The 18,313-nt window shown below is 43.8% G+C and overlaps 2 protein-coding genes across 5 annotated transcripts in view; both read right to left on the bottom strand.

Moving 5' to 3' along the window:
- KAT14 (lysine acetyltransferase 14) overlaps positions 1-14,085 on the bottom strand; it is a 24,157-nt gene extending 10,072 nt beyond the window's left edge. Inside the window, exons 1-6 of one of the 3 annotated variants that reach the window (XM_075862953.1) lie at positions 13,995-14,085; positions 13,486-13,741; positions 7,717-7,838; positions 7,475-7,596; positions 6,685-6,866; positions 3,323-3,745 (exon numbers count right to left, since the gene is read on the bottom strand). In XM_075862953.1, the coding sequence (XP_075719068.1) occupies positions 3,323-3,745; positions 6,685-6,866; positions 7,475-7,596; positions 7,717-7,838; positions 13,486-13,738 (1,102 nt within the window). In that variant the 5' untranslated portion in view covers positions 13,739-13,741; positions 13,995-14,085. Of the gene's footprint in view, positions 1-3,322; positions 3,746-6,684; positions 6,867-7,474; positions 7,597-7,716; positions 7,839-13,485; positions 13,788-13,994 lie in introns of those variants that run through there. The other 2 variants (XM_075862952.1, XM_075862954.1) reach the window with 2 other exon arrangements.
- PET117 (PET117 cytochrome c oxidase chaperone) lies at positions 13,659-18,313 on the bottom strand. 2 transcript variants are annotated; one of them, XR_012883234.1, is made up of 3 exons: positions 18,200-18,313; positions 13,995-14,197; positions 13,659-13,741 (listed from the first exon to the last, which is right to left on the bottom strand). XR_012883234.1 is itself a non-coding variant. In XM_075862955.1 (2 exons), exons 1-2 carry the CDS (start codon positions 18,293-18,295, stop codon positions 14,048-14,050), a joined length of 246 nt encoding a protein of 81 aa, XP_075719070.1. In that variant the 5' UTR covers positions 18,296-18,313; the 3' UTR covers positions 13,887-14,047. The 2 variants fall into 2 exon arrangements, 1 of the variants encoding a protein (XP_075719070.1); XM_075862955.1 differs by lacking the exon at positions 13,659-13,741 and having other exon boundaries at positions 13,887-14,197.

The following is an 18,313-nucleotide window of genomic DNA, read 5'->3' as shown; positions in this document are numbered from 1 at the left end:
TATATATATATACACACACACACACACACACACATATATACATTCATACACAAAACTATATATAAATGATGTTCAAAAGGTAAATTGATGGTCCCAGGACCGGCTACAGCAAGTACGGTCTATAAATATAGTGTGGCCAATCCGAAGCTTTTATTTTGTTTTTGTTTAATCTCAGCCATTTAGATATAGATTTGTGTTTTGTATTATCCTAGAATTCCTTATGAATGTTCTGGTACAATGCATTGGCAAGATTTTTAGGTCTGAGTAAGCAAAACGTTCTCATTGCCATCATGTTATTGGCATGATGATTTCAGGGCTTGATCACATCAGCGTTGCCCTTCCGTTGAGGGTTTCCGTCGGGTTAACCCCTCAACGGGAAGGCAAACGGAAACCTCAGCTTCTGTTTGCATCACCATTGATATTAACGGTGACAGAAACATTGGTAAATGTTTCCGTTTGTCACCGTTGTGACAGGTTTCTGTTGTTTTGACGGAATCATTAGCGCTAATCGGTCCATGGAAAATAATCTCGAATGGTTGTGGTATCAAATTTTTGAGTGAATCTAAGATTACCATTAAAGTATCGCATTGTTTTCCACCTTGGTACCCTGCAATTATTCTCATTACCAATCCTGTGCTAGATTAGTAATGATTGGCTGCACCCTTTGAGTATACAGGGTTAGTCACTCCTGGGGGACTGTAAATCCATTCAAGACTTAAGGTCCTCTTACACGTCCCATGTAAACAAGCGCCGATCAACGAGACAGCTCGTTGACTGGCGCTCGTTTGCTCCTTTCACAAGGAGCTGGTTTGGGAATGTGCGCTCGTTCCAATACAGTTCTATCATGTCGGCAGCACGTCTGCCTGCTTACACAGGGAGATGTGCTGCCGACAATGATAATATTTCTAAAATGACATGATCAGAGTTTGCTCGTTCATCTGCTGATCGCTGCCCTGTTTACACAGGGTAATTATTGGCAATGAGTGTTCTATGAACGATCATTTTTCCGATAACTGGCTGTCACTAATCTAATAGTCGCTATGATGCTGATAACTACAGTGTAATTTTTTTTCAAAAACGTTTATTATTTGCAAAGTTATGAGCATTTTTCTATATATGCTAATTTGGCTATACTTGCCAAATAGGAGGTGATTTGCTTTTCACTCTGGACGGCGTAATGTTTTCTTGATGACGCTGTCCAATCCGCATCATACAGTTCTCTTCCCTGCCCAGCAACACAGCGTGATCATAAAGTATACAGCTTCCATTCCCGACTGTTTTCAACTGGTCATACCTCTAGTTGTTTCACAGCTAGAACTGTGATCCTCATAAAAGGTACCACATGAAAGACTAGAATGTCATCTTTCATATGCCACCAGAATCACTGTTCTAGGTGGTCCACAGCTAGAGATATGGCTGTTTGAAGTGATCCCCCTTCCCTCCAGCCTCAGTCTCTCACACTGTGTGAAGCAGCTTCATGCTGATAGGACAGTGTCAGAGGCTGTGAGGAGGCTCCACCTCAGGGGAATCACTGGTTTTGACACCCACTTGTCTAGTATAGACTCATTTAAAATATTTAGCAAAAATGCTCATAACTTTTAAAATAATAAACTATTTGGACACAATTTTCTCTAGCATTATCAGTGTGACAGCGCCTATTAGATTAGCTAGGAGATTGGGCATTATTAAACTAGTGACAGATCCTTCTTAAGGCCCTTTTACACGGGCCAATGATCGGCAAACGAGCGTTCATATGAATGCTTGTTCCCGATCATTGCCCTGTGTAAACAGGGCAACGTCAGCCGATGAATGAGAAAACATTCGTTCATTGGCTGACCTGCTCATTTATGTGGCCAATGAAATGATCACTATTAAGCAGCATATCTCCACGTGTAAACAGGGAGATGTGCTGCCTACATGGTGGAAATGTATGGGGACCAGCAATCGTAATAACCTCCCCATACATAACCGATCATTGCTCCTTGTGAAAGGAGCAAACGAGCGCCAATTAACTAGTCGGCGCCCATATCGGTCGTGTAAAAGGACTCTTATAGATTTAGAGATAATAGCTGTCATTGGGGCTGTGTAACCATTTCCAGACTGATATCTGTATGTAGCAAGATCTAATACATAGCCAGGATGGGATAGAAAAGAGATGTAAAAGACCAATATCCAGTTATAGAAAAATAAAGCTTGCAATGAATCAAAGTTTTGGAAGGGAATTATTTTTTCCCACATGGGTTATATCGTTGTGTGATAACTGCCTAAAAGAGGCTCTGTCACCACATTATAAGTGCCCTATCTCCTACATAAGGAGATCGGCGCTATAATGTAGGTGACAGCAGTGCTTTTTATTTAAAAAAATGATCTATTTTCACAACGTTATTAGAGATTTTAGATTTATGCTAATGCGTTGCTTAATGCCCAAGTGGGCGTATTTTTACTTTAGACCAAGTGGGCGTTGTACAGGGGAGTGACCAATCAGCCTCATGCACTCCTCTCCATTCATTTACTCAGCGCATAGGGATCCTGCTAGATCCTTATGTGCTGTCTTATACTAACACATTAACAATACTGAAGTGTTTAGACAGTGAATAGACATTCCACGGGATGTCTATTCACAATCTCTGCACTTCGTTACTGTTTCTATGGTAGTTACAGCCGAGGAAGCGTGATCTCGTTGTAACCTGTCATTTACAGCGAGATCTCGCGAGATCACGCTTCCTCTGCTGTAACTACCACAAACAGAGTAACGAAGTGCAGAGATTGTGAATAGACATCCCGTGGAATGTCTATTCACTGTCTAAACACTTCAGTATTGTTAATGTGTTAGTATAAGACAGCACATAAGGATCTAGCAGGATCCCTATGCGCTGAGTAAATGAATGGAGAGGAGTGCATGAGGCCGATTGGTCACTCCCCTGTACAACACCCATTTGGTCTAAAGTAAAAATACGCCCACTTGGGCATTAACCAACTCATTAGCATAAATCTAAAATTGCTAATAAAGTGATAAAAATAGATCGTTTTTTTTTAAATAAAAAGCACTGCTGTCACCTACATTATAGCACCGATCTCCTTATGTAGGAGATAGGGTACTTATAATGTGGTGACAGAGCCTCTTTAAATAGATGTAATAATTTGATGTGCCGTTTATATTCAGCTTTCCTTTGTCTAATATTAAATTTTCCTTAAAGGTCAGTAACCATTCATACTTCCCTTTCCATAAAGGGGAAAAAGTTTGTATACATTTTTTAACTTGAACATAATAAAAGGTATATAAAATAGAGTGATTCTTATGAAAGCTATCAGTTATACTAACCATGAAATAAAGCTTGGGGTGGCATGACATCTGGAATTAGATCAGCCTCAGAGAGAAGGCTTGGAGTTGCTGAGTGGGAAGCTGGTGTACCCGGAGCTGAGAAATCCAAAGAAGGAGATGGAGATGGACTGGTCATGGGTGTCCGGTCTGATGAACTCATAGAGGAGAAGTCTATCACTTCCCCTTTCTCAAGCACAATATCTGAGCGACGGTTCCGGCTGTTGGAGAATTTCACTGGAGTGGAACAAGAGCTGCGATCCACAAATCCAGAGGCTTCTTTCTGAGCTCTCCTGATGTCTTTTGCTTCTTGAGTACGGGATCTTTTTTCTTTTAGCTCTATAGCAGACTCAACCAGGTTCCCTCTAGATCTCTTTCTGAGTCCTTCTACAGTGATCACTGGGTCCAAGCTAGACTTACCAGGAGCTAGAGAAATCATAATACACAGTCCACAAAACCACTATCACTGTTGTTCTGTTATAATAGGCTATAATCCCTAAATTAAAGGGGTATTTTACTATAAAAAAAAAAAAAGTATCTTAATAGATTGAAAATAATGACACTTTTGTATATAGACGTTGATTTTTGAGTTTATTGCTTTCTCCTGATCTACTAAATGCTGTAGTGATAAAACACTGGACTTGTAGCCTGTAGCAACCAATCACAGTGGAGCTTTCATTACTCCAGAGCAGTTTAAGCAATGAAAGCAGCGCTCTAATTGCTATGGGCAACAAGGCCACTTCTGCTTTTAGACATTTTGATAAATCAGGCCCATTGTGCTTCCTCTGGGGTCTACAGTGTAGTATCAACAAACACTCTCCTGCCCATGGACTTGTGTCATATGAGCTCCATTTTTACGAATGTACGCATATGAGCAGAGGTGCCATGATGATTTATGCTGCCAAAGAAACCCCAGAGTTTAGTAAAAATATTTATATTACTACAGCAGTTAGATCAGAAGAAGGAGAAAAACACGAATTGTAAAGAAGAGGTCCCCAACCCTTTGTATCGTGTAACAAAATGGCTCTGGGTGATGGACGGAAGTCACGTTTAATTTAAAGAGGCTCTGTCACCACATTATAAGTGCCCTATCTTGTACATAATGTGATCGGCGCTGTAATGTAGATTACAGCAGTGTTTTTTATTTAGAAAAACAATCAATTTTGACTGAGTTATGACCTATTTTAGCTTTATGCTAATGACTTTCTTAATTGACATCTGGGCGTGTTTTACCTTTTGACCAAGTGGGCGTTGTGGAGAGAAGTGTATGACGCTGACCAATCAGTGACCAATCAGCGTCATACACTTCTCCCCATTCATTTACACAGCACATAGTAATCTTATTAGATCACTATGTGCAGCCACATACACACACACATTTAACGTTACTGAAATGTCCTGACAGTGAATATACATTACCTCCAGCCAGGATGTGATGTCTATTCAGAATCCTGACACTTCGCTAACGTTTGTGTGAGATTTACAGCAGGGCAAGCGTAATCTCGTTTTAAATGACAGTTTACAGCGTAATCTCGCGAAATTACGCTTGCCTTGCTGTAAATCTCACACAAACGTTAGCGAAGTGTCAGGATTCTGAATAGACATCACGTCCTGGCTGGAGGTAATGTATATTCACTGTCAGGACATTTCAGTAACGTTAAATGTGTGTGTGTGTGTGTATATGTGGCTGCACATAGTGATCTAATAAGATTACTATGTGCTGTGTAAATGAATGGGGAGAAGTGTATGACGCTGATTGGTCATAACTCCATCAAAAATTATAGTTTTTCTAAATAAAAAAACACTGCTGTATTCTACATTACAGCGCCCATCACATTATGTACAAGATAGGGCACTTATAATGTGGTGACAGAGCCTCTTTAAAAATGGAGGAGAGATGTGAGGGAGCTTCAAGCTTTCAATTTTCTCTTTAATCATAAAGTGGCTGAAGTAAAGAATGGGTAAAGGTGGCACTACATGTTGTAAGTGGTACATACCAAAGAAAATAGGTATTATACTACCAAAATTGGCACTGTTAGGATGCATGTGCAATAAGGTCAGTACAGAAGTTTTACTGCAGCCAGTGTATATTGTGATAGCTCAGGACTTCTGGGGTGAGCCACACAGCCAGGGCTAGTGAGAAAAAAGTGGCATCTGAGCCACTGTTCTAAAAAAAATCATTATTTTAACATTTAAGAGGAGAGGTCACGTCTGTTTTAGTAAAAACTTGCATTCCCTATTAAATAATTCTGGAGCATCTATTGGTAGAACTTTAATGTGCCGTTCCTCTGTTATTCCTCCTGAAAATTAATAAATAAATTGGCAACTGGGTGTTACCAGTTCGGAGGGGGTTGTCGTTATATACAGTCTTACACTGTCCAATCAGTGCTGACCAAGTGAGACAGTGCATGGACACGCCCCTTTGACAAATGGAATGGTAACACCCAGGTGTCAATATATTCATCCATTACTAGGACAAATAAAAAGAGGAACGGCACACCGCAGAACTCTAAGAAAAGCTGCTCAAGAATTGTTGTTATGGGGAATACAAGTATTTATTAAATTAGACAAGTCAGGAGAGTTGACGGGTCCTATTTAAAACGAAATGTTAAAATGATTCCAGTTTATTTTTAATGTAGGTTACATCTTACATATGTTTATATATATATTTATTCATGCAAAGACCTTTAGGGTGATCATAATATTTTCACAATGGTAAAACATTTTGATCTGTTTAAAAAAAAAAAAAGATAAAAAAAAAAGATAAAATAGATGTTGTGCTGTGTTTAGAGAAGAAGGAAAAGCATGTATCCCAACGTAGACGCTGTGCTTTAGTAAAAAATAAAAGGGGCATTACTGCTGAAACCAGGAGGCTGGAGTGTCTGTCTCTTAGAATTATTGATAACCAATGGACTGTTAGCAAAACCATAATCAATGAAGAGTAATTAGGAGAAAGAGGTTAGAAATTATAATACCACCCAAGCCTGAAAACACAGCTTCCACTGAATATCCAGCATACTACTAATACCTGAATGTTTATTTTCTGATGAAGATGATCATCTGAGGTCGCAGCAGCCCCTTGCCTTAAGGCAAGAGGTAAGTTGACATCTGCTAGGAGTGATCATGAGGAAGTCACAAGTGTAGCTTGGAGGACCACCAAATGACCATCAGAATTTGTGACCCTAGACCAGAAGAATTGTTGTTGTATACACTCTAGACATTCACTGTAAAACTGAATTTTCAGGCGATTAATGTTTTAATGATGTGAATAAAATGATTGGTATTTTTGATTGACATTAAGAAATTAGTATATTGTTCGTGGCCAACACAAGGGCACCTGCTGGGGGTGACATTTAAATACATACCTTTTAATTTTTGTGAAGGAGAGATATACTTGTCTCCTTCAGGTTTCATAGTTGGAGGTTTGTTGTGAACAAGCTTCCACCACCCTGGTTCTCCGAAATCCTGAGCTCCAGATTTGAAAAACATGGGACTACCGACAGAGAGACAACCTGCAACTGTGCTCCACCAGGTAGACGTCTTCTTCCTAAAAAACAAGAATACCCCTAAATATTAGGGTATGTGCACACACACTAATTACATCCGCTGCAGGACAGCTGTCCCGTACTGAAAACATGATTACAGTACCGGACGGTTGTCCTGCAGCGAGGCAGGGACTCCTAGCATCGTACATAAGTATGATGCTAGGAGCCCGGCTCCCTGCACTGTGTTCGGTCCGGTACTTGCGGCCGAAATACGTCCGTCAATTACGGACGTAATTAGTGTGTGTGCACATACCCTTAGGGAAAAAAAAAATTAAAAATAGACCTGGTATTGTCCAGGATTGGAAAAAAAAAATGGGTCCGTTTTTCCCCCCCAATATAAGTACCACTCCTGTCTGTGGGCTGTGTCTGGTGTTGCAAATCATCAATGTTGAAGTGAATGGAGTTTAGATGCAATACCAGCCACAGCCCATGGACAAGGGTGACACGGTTTCCACAAATAAAGCAGAGCCTTTTCTCCAATTCTGCACTGTTACCTTGCAGAACGGGTGGGGTCGCGGGTTCAAATCCGACATCTGCATGGAGCTTGTATGTTAAAGATAATTCAAATAAAATCTAAAATTGTCAAAACCCCTGAAGCAGATTCATTCACCTATTTCCCAGTAAGAAGGTCCAGTGCTTCTCTATAAAAGAACAGATGTCTTCTTTCCATCTGAAGTAGCCCTGGCGGCCAGATCCTTCCAGTGACAAGTTGTACATAGCCAACATGACAACCTGGAATATGACAAAATGTGTATTTCAGGCTTCTGAACCAGGACTGTATAGATATGTAAACAGCTTAAGTACTATTAAACAAGAAAAAATCATTCAATTATATGGGGCGCATCAACTTACCTGCTGCCAAGTTAGTCTTAAACGCTCAAACTGCTCTTTTCCATCTTCAGAACAGTCACTACAAGCGAATTTGAAGAAATTGTCTCCTTTCAGATAACTTGGGGCATCACAATTCAGCTGACCTGCAAAAGGACAATATAAAATGAGTGGCCGAGCAGGACCTAAGTTAACATAGAGGGTGTGTTTTATTATCAGCCCCCGAAACAGGAGATCTTGGGTTGATCAATGGGTTTAGAAGCCCTTGCTGGTTTATTTTTATGTAGGGCATCCGGCAGAAACCTAAATTAAAGGGGTCTGTAAAAAAGATTAAGGCCTCATGCACACGACCGTAGCCGTGTGCACGGCCGTGATTTTCGGGTCGGGCGGCTGCGGACTATCAGCGGACTGTCAGCCGCGTGCCGCCCGCAAATCGTACGACATGCACAGGGCCGCCGTCATTGTTTTCAATGAGCCCGGACCGCAGAAGATGTCCGTAATAGGACATGCCCGTTCTTTCTGCGGTGCGGGTTCCCGGGCCATGCACGGACCGTAAAAACTACGGTCGTGTGCATGGCCCCACAGAAAAGAATGGGGCCGCAATTCTCCCGTTGATTTTCGGGGGAATTGCGGCCGCAAAAACACGTTCGTGTGCATGGGGCCTAAATCTGATTATTAATGCAGACAGAGATGCTCTAGCGGCAGCTCATGAATATACCAGACTGATTTCTGGTGGTTCTCCATGTAAGTTCTCAGAAACAGCTTAAAGAGGCTCTGTCACCAGATTATAAATGCTCTATCTCCTACATAATCTGATCGGTGCTGTAATGTAGATAACAGCAGTGGTTTTTATTTAGAAAAACGATCATTTTTGAGCAATTTTAGATTTATGCTAATTAGTTTCTTAATCACCAACTGGGCGTGTTTTTACTTTTTACCAACTTGGCGTTGTACAGAGGAGTGTATGACGCTGACCAATCAGTGACCAATCACCGTCATACACTTCTCATTGTTCCAGTGTGATTGTGCAGTGATAGAAGCTGGGCTGGAACAATGAGAAGTGTATGATGCTGATTGGTCACTGATTGGTCAGCGTCATACACTTCTCTTTACAACGCCCAGTTGGTAAAAAGTAAAAACACGCCCAGTTGGTCATTAAGAAACGAATTAGCATAAATCTAAAATTGAGCATAACTTGCTCAAAAATGATCATTTTTCAAAATAAAAACCACTGTTATCTACATTACAGCGCCGATCACATTATGTAGGAGATAGGCATTTATAATCTGGTGACAGAGCCTCTTTAAGTAAATAAGTGACAGACCAATAAAATCAGCGTCTGTCACTACATTGTTATCACCACAGTGAGGATTGCATAATGTGGATGACAGGTTCCCTTTAAAATATAACATTTTTATTCTGTAAAACAGCAACAAACCCTGCTTATGTGTTTTGAGCTCCGTAGCTCTTGCTAAAATCTTCAGCTGACTTCACATCACATTCATTCACTACATTTAGTAAGTAGGTCGGGAAAACTCCCGGCGAACACACTAAACGTGTAACTAGTGCTCTATTAACCAAAAAGTGTTGCTTCGGCCTCCATCATGCTGGTATAACTATTATTTTTTTTAAAGAGGCTCTGTCACCACATTATAAGTGGCCTATCTTGTACATGATGTGATCGGCGCTGTAATGTAGATTTCAGAGGTGTTTTTTATTTAGAAAAACGATAATTTTTGACGGAGTTATGACCTATATTAGCTTTATGCTAATGAGTTTCTCTATGGACAACTGGGCGTGTTTTATTATATGGCCAAGTGTGCGTTGTGGAGAGAAGTGTGACGCTGACCAATCAGCACAGCAGGCGTAGTCTCGCGAGATTACGCTGTAAACGGTCATTCACAGCGAGATCTCGCTGTGCTGTAAATCACAGAGACGCTACAGAAGTGGTCAGGAGAATGTATACATATCACGTCCTGGCTGGAGGTAATGTATATTCATTGTCATGACACATGAGTAGCGTTATAGTGTGTTTATGTGACTGCAAATAGCGATATAGCTATATCGCTATCTGCAGTGTAAATGAATGGAGAGAAGTGTATGACGCCGATTGGTCAGCGTCATACACTCCTCTGTATAACGTCCATATAGTAAAACACACCCAGTTTTCCATTGAGAAACTCATTATCATAAAGCTAATATAGGTCATAACATAATTTGATGACAGAGCCTCTTTAAGTATGGAATAGCGTAATAGACAACGCTATTCTGTACAACAGAATCCCCCCCAAAATACGCAAACCTCACAGTACACTTTTTTTTAACATAGAAGCCTATGGGTAACGCGTGCCATATGGCAGGGGTCTCAAACTCGGCAGGGTAAATGGGCCACACATAGAAAAGATGTAAAGTTGACGGGCCGCATTAGTTTCAAATTTGATACAATACAAAAGTATTGTTAATCGGTTATTCAAACGACTATAACAACGCTACGTTACTATAACAATACTACTACATTACTATCACAATACTACAACAGTACTATAACAATACTACATTACTATAATGATAGCGCTAGGTTTAAACTTAATGGAAAATTGCGAGTATACTCCACGTGCTTATTTTAACAATCCAGTTTAAGTGTCACTAATTGCAGTCTGGCTGCTCAGTTGGCAGCGTTTAGCAGACAAGAATATCAAGATTGGGCCGCCCCTTTTTAGATGGTGCCACAGTGCCCTCTGTAGATAATGCCACACCCCCCTAAACAATGCCACAGTGCCCTTTGCAGATACTGCCAAAGCCCCCTAGATAAATGCCACAGTGCCCTCTGTAAATAATGCCACACACACACACACACACACACACACACCCCCTTCCCTGTGCTCCATTGGGGCTCCCTCTAGTACTGGAATCCCAGCCAGAGCGTTGCTGACGCTTAGGCCGTGGGATTCCTCTGCTGGAGGAGCCCACGGCGTCACTGTCCATAGACAGTGACATCAGGGGATCCTCCTGGACCGGAATGTGAGGTCAGGGGCAACCCCAGAGCCGGAGTACCAGAGCAGAGCACTAGTATAGGCTCTGCTCGGAACTCTGGGGAAGCCCCTGACATCACATATATAGAGGGTGATGTCAGGGGCTTCCCCAGCCGGAGTCCCGGAGCAGAGCCACTTCTAGCACTCTAAATGGGACTCCAGCTCTGCTCCTGACATCACACTGTTCATATATGGACAGTGAGGTCAGAGGCTGCCTCAGGGCATAGCGCTAGTATAGGCTCTGCTCTGGGACATCATGAAGGAGCGCCGGCGCACACCCTACGGCCTGCTCTATCCTCTCCCGAGGGAGCTACGATGCCCCACAGGCCGCAGATGAAAACTCAGGGGCCGCGTGTTTGAAAACACCTACCCTATGGAATTTGTCATGGGCTCTTTAACAGCTTTCCATGACGTATACGTTAAACATATATTATTATAGTCTATGGGTGACGGATACATTAAACAAATGTCGAAAAGCGGCACCCGTAACCCATAGAATATAATGAGATACATTTAAGGGCCGATTCAGACGAACGTGATGTTTTCGAACACGCAAAAACCGCTGCGTTTTGCGTGGGCAAAAGGCACTTGACAGCTCCGTGTGCACTGTTCATATGGATGCGCGGCTGCGTGCTTTACGCGCAGCCGCCATCTTTATGACACTCCGTTTGGATGTTTGTCAACAGAAAAGCACGTGGTGCTTTTCTGTTTACATTCATTCTTTTACGGTTATTGCGCGAATAACGCTTGTCCCACGGAAGTGCTTCCGTGGGGCATGCGTGATTTTCACGCACCCATTGACTTCAATGGGTGCGTGATGCTCGAAAAACGCTGACACATGGAACATGTCGCGAGTTTTACGCAGCGGACTTACGCTGCGCAAAACTCACGGACTGTCTGCACTGCCCCATAGATTTCTCTAGGTCCGCGCGAGCCGCGTGAAAACCACGCGGCCGGCACGGACGCAAAACACGTTCATCTGAATCCGCCTTAATGGATATATTTTGGACTCTCATGACCCCAGTTCATGACGTATCTATTCAAAGGAAAACGGCCAGTAGGTTTGGAGCCACTAAACCACCAGTGTGTCGTTATTCAGCTGGGGTTTCTTGTTTTAAACCCGCATACATTTAGGGAATGTTTAGTAAAGTAAATTACAACTTACCGAAAGGTGTTCAAATAAGGAGTCTGGCAGCATAGGGCGCATGCACATGTGGAGCCGAGGTAAGTACACCTCAGTTTACAGTCCTCTGCTTCATACCTGCAATGCTGCCCCCATCTCAGTAAGTCGCCATTTACTTAACTATCAGTTTTTGAGGTTGGCAAATTTTGAACACTAAATCCCAGCTGAATAACTGCATATCCATCACAGCCTGCGTTTAACATCTACATTCTGGTGCTCGCACCCGCGTATACATCAAACTTAGGCCTCATGCACACGACCGTAGACATGTGCACGCCCGTGATTTTCGAGTCGACCGGCTGCGGACTGTCAGCCGCGAGCCGCCCGCAAATTGCGGGACATGAACATGGCCATTATTTTCAATGAGCCCGGACCGCAGAACACGGCCGTAATAAGACAGGTCCATTCATTCTGCGGTGCGGGCTCCCGAGCCACGCACGGACCGTAAAAACTACGGTCGTGTGCATGGCCCCATAGAAATGAATGGGGCCGCAATTCTCCCGTGGATGTGTGCATGGGGCCTTACTGCAATAAACGTGATGTGGAGGGGGCCTAAGAGATACAAAGCTTGAAACAAATAAGCAGAATTTGGTGCGATTTTGGCCATTTTTTTGTATGATGGAAGAAATTAAATGACGAATGACTTTAACAGAGTCCCGCATAAAACATTTATATTGAAATTCCTGACAAGCCAGCCTCGTTTCTTCTCAAGCACTGGTGCAAGTGATATATGTATATTAAGATTATGTAAGAGCTGACCTACATATTAGAATGGTTTTTCCTTCAAATTTAAAATACAATTTTGGATGGATTTGTTAGGTATCTTTGTGAGAAACTCCGCAACAAGTGTCAGTATGTTTCATGCAAGACGGAAGGAGTATTCGGCTACATGAACACGTTGCGTATTTTGCAGGGGAAAATAGGAACAATTACCGCAGCAATACGCAGGAAATTTGCAAGTAAATACCGCACCATATCACGTGTTTTTCGGTGCGGTCTTTACGTTTTGACTCGTAAATCACTGCGTTTTCATGCTGCGTGTTTTGGTGCGATTTTCCTCTGCACTAGGCAGATAGAATTCGCAAGCGGACACGCAAGATAAATGGACATGCTGCAGATTTTAAAATCTGGTCAATTTAAGTGCGGGAAGATACTGCAGCGTGTACATGAGATTCCCTGGAATATCATTGCCAATGCTGGTACTGTATTATGCTGCGGTTTTACCGCAACTAATACGCATCGTGTGCATTGACCTTGAAGGACATGGAGAGGCTTTAACAGGCCTAAGTATTAAAAACAAGTAATTATCCACTGGATATGCCATAAAGTCCCCACTTATCCCAACCGCGTATATGGTCACGGGAGACACAGAATCAGCTGAACACACTCACTCAGCTGTTCCCAGATCACCCATAGCGATCAATGCACAGGGACCAGGCATCCCTTTTAGTGGGATCAGTAGGGGCCCCATCAGTTACATTCGCACAGATCCGACTTTTATGGTTTATCCAGCAGATGCGCCATATCTGGAGACCCCTTTAAAGAAACAAAATGTAGAAACAGCGAACACTTGCTTACTTGCTGGAATCCATTTTTGACATTTGTCACAATGAAAAGGCATTTCCTCCATCCATGGTGGATCTAGGTCATCACCAACGTCACTGTTCAATGAATCACCACTCTGATCATGAGACAAGTCAATAGATGCTTGATCTTCAGACTCTACCAACAAAAGAGTCTCCCCTTCCACTTCCCCCTCTTCCAAGCCCTCGGAGGCAGATGTTCTAGTAGCGTCATCATCCAGAGGCGTGATATGGGCAGAAGTATCCATTGTCTATGCACAGAAGAATACGGACTTCAGCAAAATCAAATCTATCTAATTCAGGTCCAACTGCTTATAACATACAGTAGCTGCCATAAGTCCTTCAAGATCTCCCAAAATCAAACCAGGTAACCCATCAGAGACCACACTAGACAAGTTCATGGAGGACATGGCACTTTTATTACAAGTCCATGAGGTATTTTAAAGTAAAAGTTCCAAGACTGATCATCAGCCACCAATATAATTTATATAAATCAAAAACTACCCATAATAATCCTGTTATATATAATCAGTCCACAGGATGGGTTGTGTCCAGACTTAAAATTTGTTTGACGTTTCATGTAAAATATTTTTTTCTCGTTCTGACTCCAATTGCTTGGTTAACTCAAGCTGCTCTTGCAAAAGTCGCAAATTTTCCGCTTTCCGTCTCTGCCTCTCTAGATCGTGGACAACACCCAAACGCAGCCTCTAAACGAGTAAAAGAAGAAATAAAACATAATAAATGCAAGCAAATAATGCAATGATATTATCCATCCGCACAATTCTTTAGTGACTTCTATTCGATATCGTCCAATACCAGCTCTGGAGCAGAACCACAGTTTTCATCCATTCTTTAAAGCCCAATTGTCAGCGAGCCAACAATGTGGAACTCCAAAAAACGCAATTACTAATAAACATATCTCAATCAAAAGACTATACATGATACGACAACCTCCAAGACAACGTGGAATCCAAGAGCCAGCCAAAGAGATGAAGGTATTTGATACGAAAAATATAGCATAAGACTATGTTTACAAGTAGTGATTTCTGAAATTGATCAGTGGTAGGCGAGTAGGATTTATATATATTTGTATCCTCTCTTGTTTCTGCAGCAGCAAATTAGACTGTAAAAGCGCACCAATTTAGAGGGGACTTTCGGAGAGAATTCCCTTAGGAATCTGGACGGGATTTGCAGAGGAATTATCTACAGCAAATCGGACCCGTGTAAACAAACTCTTAGGCCTCTTTCACACGACAGTGAAAAACGGCCATGTGATGGCCGTCCTTTTAACGGCTTTCACATGGCCGTTTTCAGAACAATGATGTTCTATGGGTGCATTCACACGGCCGTTTTTTTAACGGCCCGTGAATAATGGCCGTCAAAAAATAGGACATGTCCTATTTTTGGCCGTTTTAACGGCCTGACGGCCCCCATAGAAGTCAATGGATCCGTTTTTAACGGCTGTCAATACATGTAACAACCGTTAAAAACGGATCTGTTACATGGGGACTGGCAAGGGAACTACTAGTTCCCTTGCTGGCTATCGTTGGCATACTCACGTTTGCGGCGCTTCTTCAGGTGTGGTCACTCGTCTGTGGTCACTCGGGTTTGAAGGCGCCCCGATGACGTCATCGCCCCGTCGCGCTGCCTTGCCAGATCCCGTGCAGACGAGTGACCACAAGTGAAGAAGAGGAGAGACGGCGCTGCTCTCGTGAGTATGTGGCACGATCTATAGGCAGGCTGGTGTGGCATCTACAGGGAGGCTGGTGTGGCATCTACAGGCAGGCTGGTGTGGCATCTACAGGCAGGCTGGTGTGGCATCTACAGGCAGGCTGGTGTGGCATCTACAGGCAGGCTGGTGTGGCATCTACAGGGAGGCTGGTGTGGCATCTATAAGGAGGCTGGTGTGGCATCTACAAGGAGGCTGGTGTGGCATCTACAAGGAGGCTGGTGTGGCATCTACAAGGAGGCTGGTGTGGCATCTACAAGGAGGCTGGTGTGGCATCTACAAGGAGGCTGGTGTGGCATCTACAAGGAGGCTGGTGTGGCATCTACAGGGAGGCTGGTGTGGCACGATCTACAGGGAGGCTGGTGTGGCACGATCTACAGGGAGGCTGGTGTGGCACGATCTACAGGGAGGCTGGTGTGGCATCATCTACAGGGAGGCGTGTGGCATCATCTACAGGGAGGCGTGTGGCATCATCTACAGGGGGCGTGTGGCATCTACAGGGAGGCGTGTGGCATCTACAGGGAGGCGTGTGGCATCATCTACAGGGGGCGTGTGGCATCATCTACAGGGGGCGTGTGGCATCATCTACAGGGGGCGTGTGGCATCATCTACAGGGGGCGTGTGGCATCATCTACAGGGGGCGTGTGGCATCATCTACAGGGGGCGTGTGGCATCATCTACAGGGGGCGTGTGGCATCATCTACAGGGAGGCTGGTGTGGCATCATATACAGGGAGGCGTGTGGCATCATATACAGGGAGGCGTGTGGCATCATATACAGGGAGGCGTGTGGCATCATATACAGGGAGGCTGTGTGGCATCATATACAGGGAGGCGTGTGGCATCATATACAGGGAGGCGTGTGGCATCATATACAGGGAGGCGTGTGGCATCATATACAGGGAGGCGTGTGGCATCATATACAGGGAGGCGTGTGGCATCATATACAGGGAGGCGTGTGGCATCATATACAGGGAGGCGTGTGGCATCATATACAGGGAGGCGTGTGGCATCATATACAGGGAGGCGTGTGGCATCATATACAGGGAGGCGTGTGGCATCATATACAGGGAGGCGTGTGGCATCATATACAGGGAGGCGTGTGGCATCATATACAGGGAGGCGTGTGGCATCATATACAGGGAGGCGTGTGGCATCATATACAGGGAGGCGTGTGGCATCACATACAGGGAGGCGTGTGGCATCATATACAGGGAGGCGTGTGGCATCATATACAGGGAGGTGTGTGGCATCATATACAGGGAGGCGTGTGGCATCATATACAGGGAGGCGTGTGGCATCATATACAGGGAGGCGTGTGGCATCATATACAGGGAGGCGTGTGGCATCATATACAGGGAGGCGTGTGGCATCATATACAGGGAGGCGTGTGGCATCATATACAGGGAGGCGTGTGGCATCATATACAGGGAGGCGTGTGGCATCATATACAGGGAGGCGTGTGGCATCATATACAGGGAGGCGTGTGGCATCATATACAGGGAGGCGTGTGGCATCATATACAGGGAGGCGTGTGGCATCATATACAGGGAGGCGTGTGGCATCATATACAGGGAGGCGTGTGGCATCATATACAGGGAGGCGTGTGGCATCATATACAGGGAGGCGTGTGGCATCATATACAGGGAGGTGTGTGGCATCACATACAGGGAGGCGTGTGGCATCATATACAGGGAGGTGTGTGGCATCATATACAGGGAGGTGTGTGGCATCATATACAGGGAGGCGTGTGGCATCATATACAGGGAGGCTGTAAATAGTGTCTAGGTGAACATGTGACCTTCCTTTGGTTGTTTTCAGGGGGTTGGGACAAAAAAAGCCTGACCAATGAAATTCATCAGTTTTTTTAACGGCCATGAAAAACTGATGCAAAATGGATGTCAAACGGCCATTAAAAACGGACAGATGGACTTGAAATGGATGAAAATTTAGAGACACACTGATGCAAAATGGCCATGAAAAACTGACAGTTGATCAGTTTTAAATGGACATTTTTTTTCACTGTCGTGTGAATAAGGCCTTAAAGGGAAATTTTTTTCATTGTAACTATAGATTATAAACTCGCTATTTGTTCAAGCACCAGCCCTCTAATGCAGTCCTCCTGCAAAAGACATCAATCAGAAGCGCTCTTCTACTCACCATCGCCATGAGAGCAGATGGTTCAGGAGGGCATTTCAGTGGGCCACTTAACCTGTTATGGGAATCGGCTAAGTGTGTGGGAACCCTTCACTGGATTACCAGAGGTGAAAGCCACACATTTATCTCCATCCCCCCCCACTAAAAATAACATGGACGCTGAGATGAACATGCATGTTAAAAGGGGAGCTGGAGATTAAGGTCCTGTTCACACTGAGGTTTTTTTGCAGATAGAAAAATCTGCCTCAAACTTGCTTCAGGAACTTGCTATAGTTTGGGGGGCGTGTCCTATATAAACGGGTAGAGAACTCAGAATTATTTTTTTTGTAGGGCCTAAGGAAATAAAATTGGTACAAATTTTCAGAATCCCACTGATGTCCCTTCTCAAAGGTTGGCAAGTATGGCAGAAATCTTATAATTTAACATCTATTTATCAAATGAGAAGCAGTAAGGTTTTTACTTCCACTAGGGAGAGTGCAAATTAGCCTCCATGTGTAAAGACAAACTGGAGAAGATGCACATGTCAACCAATTAGACTGCAGCTTTTGTCTAGAAAATGAAAGCAACAATGCGATTGGCTGCTTTGGGAATGCGCTCCAGTTCTCCTTTGCACAGGGTTTTATAACCCTCCCCCTATATGACAAAAATATAGAATCTGTGCACCCTGATACGTACACCGCCTCTGCCCACGTAGGAGCTGGTTGTGCTGCTCCTCTAGTTGGCCCCATATTGTGCTCACACATTACCACAGTTCTGCTTGACCTTCCCTATAACATAAACCTCATAGATACAAAGAGCAGATCACCCCCACACGCCGCACCGACCTCTCTATCCAGATTCTGCTTCACGTGCACCCCAACCACAATACCAAGGGACAAGATCACCGAGATACCCAGGACCACCTTGGACCGGGTAGACATGCCTGCTACTGCGCCGGA

This window comes from Rhinoderma darwinii, chromosome 4 (assembly GCF_050947455.1).
Source record: "Rhinoderma darwinii isolate aRhiDar2 chromosome 4, aRhiDar2.hap1, whole genome shotgun sequence".
Classification (NCBI taxonomy): domain Eukaryota; kingdom Metazoa; phylum Chordata; class Amphibia; order Anura; family Rhinodermatidae; genus Rhinoderma; species Rhinoderma darwinii.
Note: the sequence above shows the minus strand (reverse complement) of the source record. Positions and strands in the feature narration are given on the sequence as shown.

What these genes read in the sequence shown, in the direction of transcription:
- PET117 (XM_075862955.1), bottom strand. Translation starts at nt 18,295, where the DNA reads ATGTCTACCCGGTCCAAGGTGGTCCTGGGTATCTCGGTGATCTTGTCC. An exon ending in AGCAGAATCTGGATAGAGAG is followed by an intron (nt 14,198 to 18,199) that starts GTCGGTGCGGCG and finishes TTACTCGTTTAG; the next exon opens with AGGCTGCGTTTGGGTGTTGT.